This window comes from Neolamprologus brichardi, chromosome 5, assembly GCF_056152115.1.
Source record: "Neolamprologus brichardi isolate AB-2024 chromosome 5, ASM5615211v1, whole genome shotgun sequence".
Classification (NCBI taxonomy): domain Eukaryota; kingdom Metazoa; phylum Chordata; class Actinopteri; order Cichliformes; family Cichlidae; genus Neolamprologus; species Neolamprologus brichardi.
In genome coordinates, this window is record NC_142108.1 from 11,364,687 (window position 1) to 11,376,583 (window position 11,897).

The 11,897-nt window shown below is 37.9% G+C and overlaps 2 protein-coding genes across 2 annotated transcripts; one reads left to right on the forward strand and one right to left on the reverse strand.

The window, feature by feature from the left end:
• Positions 1 to 130: 130 nt before the first annotated feature.
• Positions 131 to 2,813, reverse strand: LOC118453739 (protein FAM107B). The gene is made up of 5 exons (XM_035904948.2): positions 2,790 to 2,813; positions 1,571 to 1,604; positions 1,235 to 1,391; positions 378 to 519; positions 131 to 232 (listed from the first exon to the last, which is right to left on the reverse strand). Exons 1-5 carry the CDS (start codon positions 2,811 to 2,813, stop codon positions 131 to 133), a joined length of 459 nt encoding a protein of 152 aa, XP_035760841.2.
• A 4,065-nt stretch (positions 2,814 to 6,878) lies between these two features.
• Positions 6,879 to 10,014, forward strand: tmem167b (transmembrane protein 167B). Its single transcript, XM_006784448.2, has 3 exons — positions 6,879 to 7,023; positions 7,723 to 7,854; positions 8,957 to 10,014. The coding sequence occupies exons 1-3, from the start codon at positions 7,014 to 7,016 to the stop codon at positions 9,037 to 9,039; spliced, it is 225 nt and encodes a 74-aa protein (XP_006784511.1). The 5' UTR covers positions 6,879 to 7,013; the 3' UTR covers positions 9,040 to 10,014.
• Positions 10,015 to 11,897: the final 1,883 nt, after the last annotated feature.

The following is an 11,897-nucleotide window of genomic DNA, read 5'->3' on the forward strand; positions in this document are numbered from 1 at the left end:
TACATTTTGATTATTGTTTTCTGTCATACAAACAGTTCTCATTCAAGGATCGTGTTCCTTTCAATTTACAGTGTCAACAAGAATCTGTCTGGACTTCACGTTAACGGTATGTGCAGATTTTCTCGAATCGTCACAGGGAAGGATTTGCGATGTGCTTCAGTGTTTGTCTCACACGAATAAATTCTGGCACATTCTTCAGACTTTCGCTCCTCCTCTTCTTCTCCAGCTCGTACTGCAAGACAGATATGTGTTGTTGGATGTCCTCTCTAACGATTCAACTTTAGTCAGCATGCAAATATTCAAAAAGTATACGCATTATTGTAGAATTCCCTGCATCTTTTTTTTTTTTTTGCTTTTTTAAAAATCAGAGTACTTACAAATTGCATTCTCTGCTGGCGTATACGTAGCTTCACCTCCAAGTCAGAGGGAGGGTGGAGAGCCAGCTCCTGCTTTTTCTTCTGTCTCTGTTTTTGTTCGAGGACACACAGCAGCTCCGGCTTTTTTCTTGGCAGTACACCTCTGAGGACACAATAAAAAAAACTGATATAAGACGTGTCTCTAGATTAAGACAAACAAGAAGACCATAACATTGAATTCCTGATGTGGTTCTTATGAGTAAGTGCAGAAAGGTTACCATTAATGCAACAAATCCTTTGTTTTGTGTAGGTTTATACAGTAGATGTGTGTTTATAGTTAATAAAACTTTCAAAGTTATTTTCTTCTACCTGCTCCTTTTCACGCATGGTTGCAATGTTATATCAAGGGAAAGCATGGTTTGTGTGTATGAAAGGACAAAACTGTTGAAACTATTGAACCAAGTGTGAAATAAATGAAAGTTTAATAGAAATCTTGTTTAAGCATCGCAAATGTCGTTGATTGTGTTACATTGATTATTTTGTTCTTTCTCAAACTGGAGAGCGAGAACACTCAGTGCTCAGTGTTGATCCCTCAACAGGGGTCAAATGGGCATTTAACTTTTGACTTGATCCACATTAAACGCCACCTAAGCATACTGCTAATCCACGGCTGCCACAACTCCAGCCAGCGGGAAAAAGGTTAAATAAGAGGATTCTCCAACGGACGAATGTTTGAACACTAATAAAATACTGTAACTCAGAGTGTTTTTAGTAAAGGTACTATAACATGAAGAACAATTCAGTGCAGAACTCTCAAGTAGACAATGCGGAGTAACATTTGTGAACAGCACCTGCTACCTGTGTCAGTGTTTTCTCACCGTCTGTGGCAGAATAGCAGCTCTTGATGGAGAGCTCTGTGTTGGTGGGAAGCCAGGACGGGATTTGGCAGCTTTCTGGGTTTAATGAGGTCACTGTCCTCCTGTTGTTGATTTTCAGTCACCTGGTGAGATGGGACCATCCAGCACTGACGTCTGCCTGATACACATGATAACAAGCCAGTGCAATTTGTTCAGTGTACACAATACTACAGCCTATGTATACAGCAAGATGTTCATGAAGTAAACTAAAACTAGTTTCTATCACGTGAAGCTCGTTTGTTTCTTTAGATTCACTCAAACTCCATGAGCTTCACTTTCATCAAACTTTAATCTTACCTCTTTTATTGTGGATGCCCATTTTGTGTGGTACCTGAATGAAAACCAGGGGTAATTATGTGAAATATGAAGTACAAACACGAACAAAACAAAATGTAAAAATGTGCATATGAGCATATTTAAACATTTGATAAAATAAAGTCATACTGGTTATTAAATATTCTTAAATCACCAAAAAGGTAAATAGATTTCTCTAGTGTGAATCAATTGAAGCCTAAATTTAGGATGATGATTATTTTTATGCAATCTAAACTGTAAAATCTAGTTGTGTGACACCTTTTTTAGCTAAGTATGCAAAAGCTCGACACCCTTCCTGTTAAAGGGAAAACAACCCCCCAAAAAACTCTTAAATACATATAAATTGTATAATATGGCATTTAAATAGAAATATAGCTGATAGATTCACTATTTAATTTCAAACACGTAAATAAAATAAAACATTTAAAGAAAAAAACATTATAATGCCATGACTAACTTTATCACAAAATTTACACGATCAAGGAGTAGGATGAAGTTCACACTTCTTTGATTCTTTGCCGCTTAACACTGTAGAATAATTTACAAACCAGTGTTCATCAGGCAGCAGACATGTATAACTGATAAATACTAAATTTTAATTGCAAACCCTGAACCTGAACTCGAGTTCGATTCAGTTGGATTCAATTTTCTTCACATAGGGCTGACTGACAACAACAGTCGCCTCCAGGCTCTTTCTATTGTAAAGTAATGACCCTACAAAGATGTTACCAGATTTAAATGATCACGTTTAGCTACATGAACTATGCAGCTGCAAAATGAATTATGAAGAAGTAAAGAAGTAACTGGTTAGTATTGATGCTTGCTTCTGCCAAATAAATAAACAGAATTTTCCATCCATTAGTGAAAATCTTAACTATCTAAATTTTTTGAGTTAGGTTTCTCAAAATTTAAGTAAGTCGATTTAATAAATTGAAATTTTGTGAATTCTGTGACTCCTAACTCAAAATAAGAAAAAGTAATAGCTATAATTATTTTATATCTCTATATATTTTATTTTATTTATTTATTTGGCGGAAATATGCTTCCATACACCAGGGTGGTAAGTCACATGCACTTACTTTTGATAGATATCTTTATCTATAATCCAAATAATTAATTCAGTTGTTCCTTATGTGGTTTTCCATTTAATAAGAACTCACTAATCATAATTGCATAAAAGCGATCAATGAAACCGCCTTACCTGGTTGTTCGGGTGGAGAAGCATTGATGAGCAGATGCCAAGGAGAGACTGCTGAGCTGTGTTCCTCAGAGACGAATGCACCGGAGGAGGAGGACGGCTTTGTTTTTGAGACCGGGGTGCCCCGTGTTCTGCAGCCGGAGCGCAGATGATCAAACAGGTGCCACGCTATCAAATCTCATTAACTGTCTTACGACTCTTTGTTTCCTTCAGGGGAGAAACTTCTGTTGTCTCAGAGCAGCAGCATATGCAGGGATTAGGGCAATTCATTATAGCAATAATGAAAAAACACTGCCAGCAAAATAAAGATAAAGCATTTTTCTTTGTTGTTAAGGTGCATACTTTTACCCTACCCTCATTACATATATTATTAAATATATAAGTATAAGACATTTAATTAAAGTAAAAAAACAGGCTAATCTAAGACTGACACAATGAGCCAGTGAGTGTAGAAATGTAGGGATTACCCATCTGTGCAACACAAGTCTGTGTGTTTTTATAGGTGTCTATTAGGGGTGCAACGATACTCGTATCGATATTGAACCGTTCGATACAGTGCTTTCGGTTCGGTACACATATGTATCGAACGATACAACATTTTTAATTTATTTTATCAACTTTCCTTCTGACGGTGCTGTCTGTGTTGAGCGCTCAGTGGATCTGCACTCGACAGTGCAGCCTAGGCGGAGTAGTCGAACACAGATTCACTGAGCGCAGGGCAAGCTAGCTAGACAGAAGTTAAGCTCGATGCAACATGGCAAATTGAACCTCCCCCACCCTCATTCAGATCTGGCGTCTGGAACTATTTTGGTCTTCATGTGACGTATGACCCTGAAGGTAAGGGTGTCATGGACTAAAGTAAAACAGTATGTCAGATGTGCCACGCAATGCTCAATTACATGAGTGGGAACTAGTGTGTTAGCGCAGTTAGCTCGTTAATGTGTTGACGCTGTCCAGCCCCACACACGGGGCAATCCGCGGTAGCTCGTTAACGGAGATTTGCCGTGTTGTGGCGTTAACCTTATTTCAGATTAAGGCTGACAGCACTAGTGGGAACACAACGAATATGACTGCACATTTACCCGATAGCATCCTAGTGCAAAGACAAGTGGAAGCAGACAAAAACAACAAGCACGCATACAAACTTTACCCGAGTCATTTAGACAGCCGTTAGCACATGATTCTCCTTATGGGGACCTGATATGTTTAATATGCTGCTGAGAATATAGCCCAGAAGAAGCGTATAGTATAGCTTTTATTTTGAAAAGAGCCATTTCTCTGTAATAAACTCTCTTTTCCAAAGATGAGTGATTCCTCAATCAGATACAGGGCTCGAAAAATCGCTAGCCCGACGTCCCGGGGCTAGCGATTTTTCCAGTCGGGCTGCCCTGCTCTGCTCGTCGGCCTATCGTAATAAGGAAAAATATATGTCAATGCTTTTGCATTCTTTCGGAAATGTAGCTGGGTAATTATGTCATTGGCATCGGTGAGCTACTGTCAATATGTGACATATTGAAATCGCGTTTGAATTTGCGCTTGTTTTTTGCTTTCACTTTGCAATCGCGCGAACTGTGTATAGAGAGCGATAGCACTGATTGGTGAGTGATGATAATTTGCGCACCAATTCCTCTGACATCGTCTTATCAATCGTTAGCTTACTATGCAAACATAACAAGTGAAATCTCCCGCAGCTTAAACATGTGAGAGGTTGATCGCAGAGAATCGCTGAGCTTATGTGAGTGAGTGTGTAAAAGCAGCAGGATATATATTTTAGTTCTGCTGAGCCAAATAAGACAGGTCAGGGTGAAGAAGTGACAGCCAAAGAAAAGCTTACCACAAAACGGAAAAGTTATGACAAATCAGACTATAAGGCAAAAAGAAAGTGCAGCTTTATGGTTTCATGGACAAAAGAATTTCTGTGGCTGCAATATGACAAGCTAAATAACCAGGGCTGCACATAAGTGGTCCGCAGGTGCGCATTCGCTGTCAAAATAAAAAACGCGCACAAGATAAGAAGTTGCAACGCGTGTTTGCATACATAAGATTTTCAGGAGGAGGACAGACATTTGTTTAGAACTCTTAAAGATGTCGAAGAAGCTCCTTTAAGCAATTACTTTGGTGTTCCTCCACCTCCAAAGAAATGTCAGGAGTCCGAACCACAAAAGAAGCGCGTATTCTCGGAAAAGTGGTTGCAGGAGGTGAGCTGGCTTTAAACAAATGATGAACGCACAGAGATGTGGTGCAGAATGAGCCGTGAAAATTTAATAAATGACAAATTAATAAAAAGGCATCAACATTTTTTTGTGTATCGAAAAAATATCGAACCGTGACACCAAAGTATCGAACCGAACCGAACCGTGAATTTTGTGTATCGTTGCACCCCTAGTGTCTATATGTTGTCACCCTGACAACATTTCTGTCTTTTCCATGTCTAGGATATTCAAACATCACCGAGTCTGGACTCATGGTTTTCTCATCAGTAAAGCCACACACTACGTGCTTCAGAGGCTGACTTGCACATCTAATTCTCAACTAAGAATGTTTTTTAATGTTTTGTGTTATGTATTTTACATAGATACATAATACATAAATTATTATTTTTGTTCAGGTTTTCACATCATGTGTTAAGCACTGTGATGTCACTCTGCCTAAATCTGACTGAAGCTTTCTTGTAATTGATTTATTTGACGGAGGCAAATGATGTCAGCTCACTGTAGTGTGGGTGGAAGCTCACTTTAATCCTCATCCTTCCCTCTGCTGCTGCATAAGGTGCGTCCAGGTTTACAGCTGCAGCAGAGTCAGCCTTTTTCTCCAGTTTGTTCATTGTGCCTTGACATTCCACCCATATTATTTCCCTACAGGGAGCAGTGTGCTGGCCACAAGAAACGACCAATAAAAACCTGCCTTGTGCTGTATTGATTGTTTTTTACCGGTGCATTTTTCTAATGCTATAATAATTTATTACCTCTCTGTAGAAGCACAAGGTTAGAGCTTATCATGTTTACAAATATCTCTCAGCTTTGTTGCCTTGGTTGTGCTGCATTAAGAAGAGTTTATGAGAAAGTTTGTAGAATATTATTAAAGTGATTTTATCCCTACATCAAAAAACCAGAGAGGTACTCAGTAAGCACATGAAATTTTAATATTAGAGAAAGATCACCCAAGTAAATACAAAATACAGAACCCAAACTCTCACCAGGCCACAGAATATTTTTCTAGAGTCTTTGGGGTCCTCAAGACCTTTGTTCTTACATGGTTGGTATTTTTGCCCAGTGTCGTTCTTACTGTTGAATCATGAACTCTGACCTTGAATCATGAACCCTGTAGTTCTTTAATGTTGTTCTGGATTATTTTATGACCTTCTGCACGAGGTGTTGATGTGACGTGGTCTTGGAGTAATTTTAATAGACCAGCCACTTCTGATAAAGTTTGCCACATTTTATATTGCAACACGGCTCTCAGCATGGTTTGGTGGAGATTCAAAGCCTTAGAAATTGATTGTCCAAATTGACTGTCAATGACTTTGTTTTCAAAGTCCTTGAAAGTTTCATCTTTTCTTGAGATCAGAGCATGATGTGAATCTGTTTAACTGATTTATTGATTCAGCAGGTCTGCCAATAATCAGGCCTGTGTGTGGCTTGTGAAACTGAACTTAACTTTCCAAAACATATGGGTAATCACAGTTAATTCACAATTTAACAATGGTGAGCAATTACTTTTTCACATAGGGTCAGGTAGCTTTGGATAGGGGTTTTCCATAAACAAATGAAATCATAATTTAAAAGCTCAATTTGAAAGTAGTTGCAGTGTTGTAGATGTTTCTCTTTGCATTACAGATATCAATCAAGAAATTCAATTGGGGATATCTAAATCTAATTTTAAGAAGTCGAACTTGATGGGTGAGTGAAATTGTAATTTTTCATTTCATATTTTGAAAAATATAAATCCGATTTCCACAAGTAAAAACTTCTAGTTACATCTTAATTGATTACAAGTTTAAAGGGGCGTTTAAAACTGTAAATTTGAGCTCTTAATCAAATATTCCAGTAGGTGGCAGTAACGCTAACTGAACAGCAACAGTGTGAAGCGTAGAAGAAGATTTTAAGTCAGGGAAACGGAAATGTCAGCCGAGTGACTGCATAATATTTCTACTTTAAAATCTAGGATGGAATGCTAGTTTAGAGGAACAAACCGTCATATAACATCGTCAAAGAGAAAGCTGCGAATATGACAAATGGTAGGTTTTCCGTGTTTTCCAACTAGCTAGAACGTGTCGACAACAAGCGGGACAGGAAGTTAAGCTACTTCTTGGAATTGAGGCTAGTTGAGGCTAGGCTAGTTGTAGACGTGGCCCTGGGCAGCACTGTCACTCTGTTAGCACCAAAACAAACTCCTCACATATTACAGTGCTATAGTACTTGTCTTTCTATTAAATAGCAGTACTGTCACAAAGCCTGCTGTGTTTAGTATGAACCTCTTCCTAGCTTCTATTTTTTTTTGTAAGACTACACGTATCTATGCTATCAGGCTTTGACTTGTGTGTGTCTGTGGCTAATGCTACAAAAAAAATTCAGGATAGCCAGGTAGACAACAAGCAGCAACAGCACAGTTTGGACAAAGGAAAAAAAAATCACTGTTAGGCAAAATATACATGTATGCTTCACCACTGGCATAAATATTTGTCTCAAACTACAGAGAGGAAATCAGAAGGTGACATCCATAGTTTTGTTTTGCATACTATATTAATATGACGCTTGGAGTTAGTGGTTGATCAATGTCAATATTTGCTTCCTTATAAAGCAAACCTCTTTGGAGGCTGTGCTGCATTTAAGAGTGTATTTGGTTGTATCTGAACAGAAGTGAGTGATTGTTACTCTGTGCTCTTAGATTCTCTAATATAATAAGTGCATGCAATGCCACTTTTCCCTTTCCATAGTTTATTCATTCGATGGCATCCTTGTCTTTGGGCTGCTTTTTATCTGCACTTGTGCATACCTCAAAAAGGTGCCTCGCCTCAACAACTGGCTGCTGTCAGAGAAAAAAGGAGTGTGGGGTGTGTTCTACAAAGGTAAGTATGATGTAGTATGATTCAGACACAATGACTTCCCCCTTTTCTTTTTTATATGCTTAATATCAGCAGCCTGCTGCTTTCTTTTTTGTCTTGCACTCTTGTACATATATTATTTAAATTAAACAATGACAACACGCAAGATTGGTTGATAATAAATCGATCACAGGGCAACAAATACTGGACCCTCTTTCTCAGAACTCCTCATCTTCTTACTATAATGATCATAGTGTATGTATGCATGTCCTCCTAGTAGCATCAATCAATCTGGATGAAATATACTATATAAACTGTCTAGGGTTACAGGATTATTAATATTTATATAGGTTTTGGGATTTATTTAACTCTTAAATCCTTCCAAATTATTGATTAAACTACATATTACGTATTACACTGCATATTAAATATTATATGTAGTGGCTGATCTCAAAACGAATGGCAACATTACATCTTTGTTACAATGTATGATGTTGTTTGTGTATGCATTTTTGTTAAACTAGTTTTAGTGGTGTGGCACATTGGAATATTGTCATACATATCTGTTAATAAGTATATCTCAAAGAATTACATTAATAGTGCATGCAATTGATTACTTTGTCTTATACAATGAATGTGTAGCTTATAAAGAACAACAATGAAAAATGTGTTTTTATTACTTATATGTTCGATATTAATGTACAGCCATTTTTGCCTTCTCACTATATACAGAGATATAATGGAGATTAAAAAAAAAAAGAATAATAACAAATTCGTACATGAACACACAAGCGCTGCAAAGCGGACAAAAACTGCCTGTAGTTTAGGCTTTTGTTAGTAAAGGTAATAACAGTTCAGCTGTTTGGCATTTACAGTTTTATTATGTCATTATAAACAAAGGGAAGTAAATGCGAAGCCAGCTTTATTGTACTATTTGACTGGAAGAACTTTTCCAGTTTGATGTAATACCTTCATTTCTCACGCACTTATATTGTCAGATTAACCGAAAATGACTGCATTTCCAGACAATGTAGTATGTCACAATATCCACTGATATTTCAGCTCAAGATCTGACTTTATGTCTGATGCTTTCTTCTTGTTTTAACTCATCTTATCTCGTTCTCAGCTGCAGTAATTGGAACAAGGCTTCACATCGCTGTGGCAGTATCTTGCCTGGCCATGGCCTTCTACATTGTCTTCTTAAAATGATGGTGAGGCTAGATGGGAAAGGACAAACTTTTCAGAGAGGGGATGGACTCATCTCTGCGGTCACATGTTAATCCTTGTTGTTGGGACACCTTTTGGATTCTATGACTGATGAACTCCCGCTGGACCTTTGGACCCATGTGAAAGTGAAGTCAGTGCTGCCCCCTTCTGACGACTGGGTACACAACTTCTAAACTAATATTATGTATGCACTACAGATGTGAAGTACTCGACAGTTATTTCAGTGGAGGGAGAGTGCTGGGTCACATGGTAACATTCTGTTGTTGGGTAGTACTGTCTGACGTCTCCATCCACCCCACGTAATAATTAATACTGAAGGATGCAGAAGATTGAAGGGCTGTGTGTGCATTATACCTTACACCTGTATACAACTTAAAAATAGCCTACCTGTGTATATTTGGAAATAAACATAACGCTAGTTATTTGCTAGAGGTTACATGTGATCAACTCTGCTCATGCCCAGTACCTCTTTTTTTTTTTGTTTGTTTCTTCTGTCAGTGGTGGAGGGAAAGATAAAAGCTAATATATAACAATGTCCATGTGTACACTTTTATTTACTTTTTTGGATCTCCCATGTTAACATTTTTTTAGGTTAGAAAAATACAGATTTTAAATAAGTGTATGTTGTATATACTTTGTTATCAAAATGTATACTGGATAACATGTTTTAAATGTCACACATTAGACTGTAATTAAAATTCTGTCAAAACTCTGGAGAAACGAGTAGTACCTGCAACAGATGAGGCATATCTCAAAATTTTGCAAAAATGTGTTTGCTGTGTCTTGCTTGAAGACTTACAAGCAATGCCAAATAGGGATGGTGCTTCTCATGCCATTTTAAATGTATACTGCTGTTATGACTTAATTTCTGTCACATTATTTCTATTCTCAAAAGAAAAGATTGCTTTGGGAGGGAATGCAATGCAATTTTAAGTAAAATGTTGATCATACAATTTATATGTATTGTTGTCTTTAAAAAAAAAAAAGTTTATCTGCACTGATTAGCCACTTTATTAAATATGCCTGTTCAAATGTTAAATGTACATATCTAGTTGGGCAATCTCATGGCAACAGTTTAATGCATTGAAGCATGTCAAGGTGAACTGCTGAAGTTCAAACCCGCCATCCGAGTGAGAAGAAGCAGCATGGTATATGTAGTCAAATGGGTTGGTCTGAGTATTTCATAAACTTCTGCTAGGATTTTCCTCATCTTTCAGACTATTCTCTCTAAACGGTCTAAAGAATAACCAGTGAGTGGCAGTTCTCTGGGTGAACATGAATCGTTGATACCAGAGGTCAGAGGAGAATTACCAGACTGGACTGAGCTGGTGGCTAGTCAACAATAACTCAAAAAGCTACTCGTTACAACCAACAGAAGATAATACATGGAGCCTTGAAGCAGATGAGCTACAGCACCGGAACACCATACCACATGTTATAAGTTTGGCAATATAAGATTGGAAAGCTGGCGCCTAGTATGATGAATCTTAGTTCCTGCTGCAATATTCAGATGGTAAGGTCAGAATTTGATTTTAAAAACATAAGCAAAGATCCATCCTGCCTTGGACTTGTATTCCAGGCTGCTGGTGTTGTAATGTGGTGGGGTATATTTTCTTGGTTCACTTTGGGCTCCTTAATACCAAATGAGCATTGTTTAAACACTGTAGCCTACCAGTGTATTTCTGCTGATGATGTCCATATCCTTATGACCAGTGTATCCACCTTCTGATGACTGCTTCCATGTCACAAAGCTCAAATCATTTTCTTGAACGTGACAATTACTGTACTCAAATGGCCTCTTCCAAAACCTTGCTGAATCTGTACAATTACAAATTAAACTAGTTCTGAAGAGAACAGGGGGTCCAGCCCAATACTATTAGGTTTACCTAATAAAGTGACCAGTGAGTGTATAAAGTATATTCACACCTGTCCTTGTGTTTTTTTTCTTTTTGTTTTTCGTTGTGATACAACTGTAGTTTACATCAGCTTTGCACATCTTGCAACCTACCTGAGTTTTGCCTTGACAACATTTGCATTTTTGACTCTCTATTTTCTGTCACTCCTGTGCAGTAGCACAGTTCTTTTTAAAAAATCTCTGTCGTCATATTTGGGATCTAAAGTCATTTCTCATGAGGTAAGGTGACTTTTTTTCCCCTCAATATAGCAGTGTTTTTGCTGGTTTCATTTTCACCCACCAAAGTCTGCTGCAGAAACCCCCCAGCAAAATCCCCCCAGCAGCATTGATGCCTTCAGCATGTGTCATGAGGGATAACTGTGTGCTGAGGCTAGTGTAAAAAGTTTGCACCGAGTTTCTAGATTATTCTGGTTCTGTAAGACCACTAACCCCCAGCTCAGCACCTAGTGAACCTTGTACCTCTTTACACGTGTCACACGGCTTTCAGTGTCTTTTGCCACCAATGCCCTCTCTGTGAACATTCTCTGTTATTAAAGGCAACCTTCAGAAGATAAGTTATTATCTGTAAGAATATGCCTTACTTTCTGTACTTTGAGGGACATGGAGTCCTTTGAGAGTTGTCTGATACATTTACTGTGACAGGAAGGAAAGCACAGGTGGAATTTGTATTTCCAATCCTGGCGTGGTCTATTCTGAGTTATGACAGTGTGATTGTGAGTCAGCGTGTTCGTTAAAAGGGCACTAAAACAGAAGTTGACCATCATTCATGTTATTATTTGTGTGTCTGCTTTTCTTGTTATGAGTGATAGACCTTTAGTGACATGTGAACATTTAGAAATGCCAAATTTGCTAATAAACAATCTTGGACTTTCCAGTGTAATTAAATTCAAGCAGCTGTCACACCTTATTGACATACAGGTGGTGT

What these genes read in the sequence shown, in the direction of transcription:
- LOC118453739 (XM_035904948.2), bottom strand. Translation starts at nt 2,813, where the DNA reads ATGCTTCTCCACCCGAACAACCAG. An exon ending in CTGCTATTCTGCCACAGACG is followed by an intron (nt 520 to 1,234) that starts GTGAGAAAACAC and finishes TTGTGTCCTCAG; the next exon opens with AGGTGTACTGCCAAGAAAAA. An exon ending in GCCAGCAGAGAATGCAATTT is followed by an intron (nt 233 to 377) that starts GTAAGTACTCTG and finishes TCTGTCTTGCAG; the next exon opens with TACGAGCTGGAGAAGAAGAG.
- tmem167b (XM_006784448.2), top strand. An exon ending in GTGGGGTGTGTTCTACAAAG is followed by an intron (nt 7,855 to 8,956) that starts GTAAGTATGATG and finishes TCTCGTTCTCAG; the next exon opens with CTGCAGTAATTGGAACAAGG.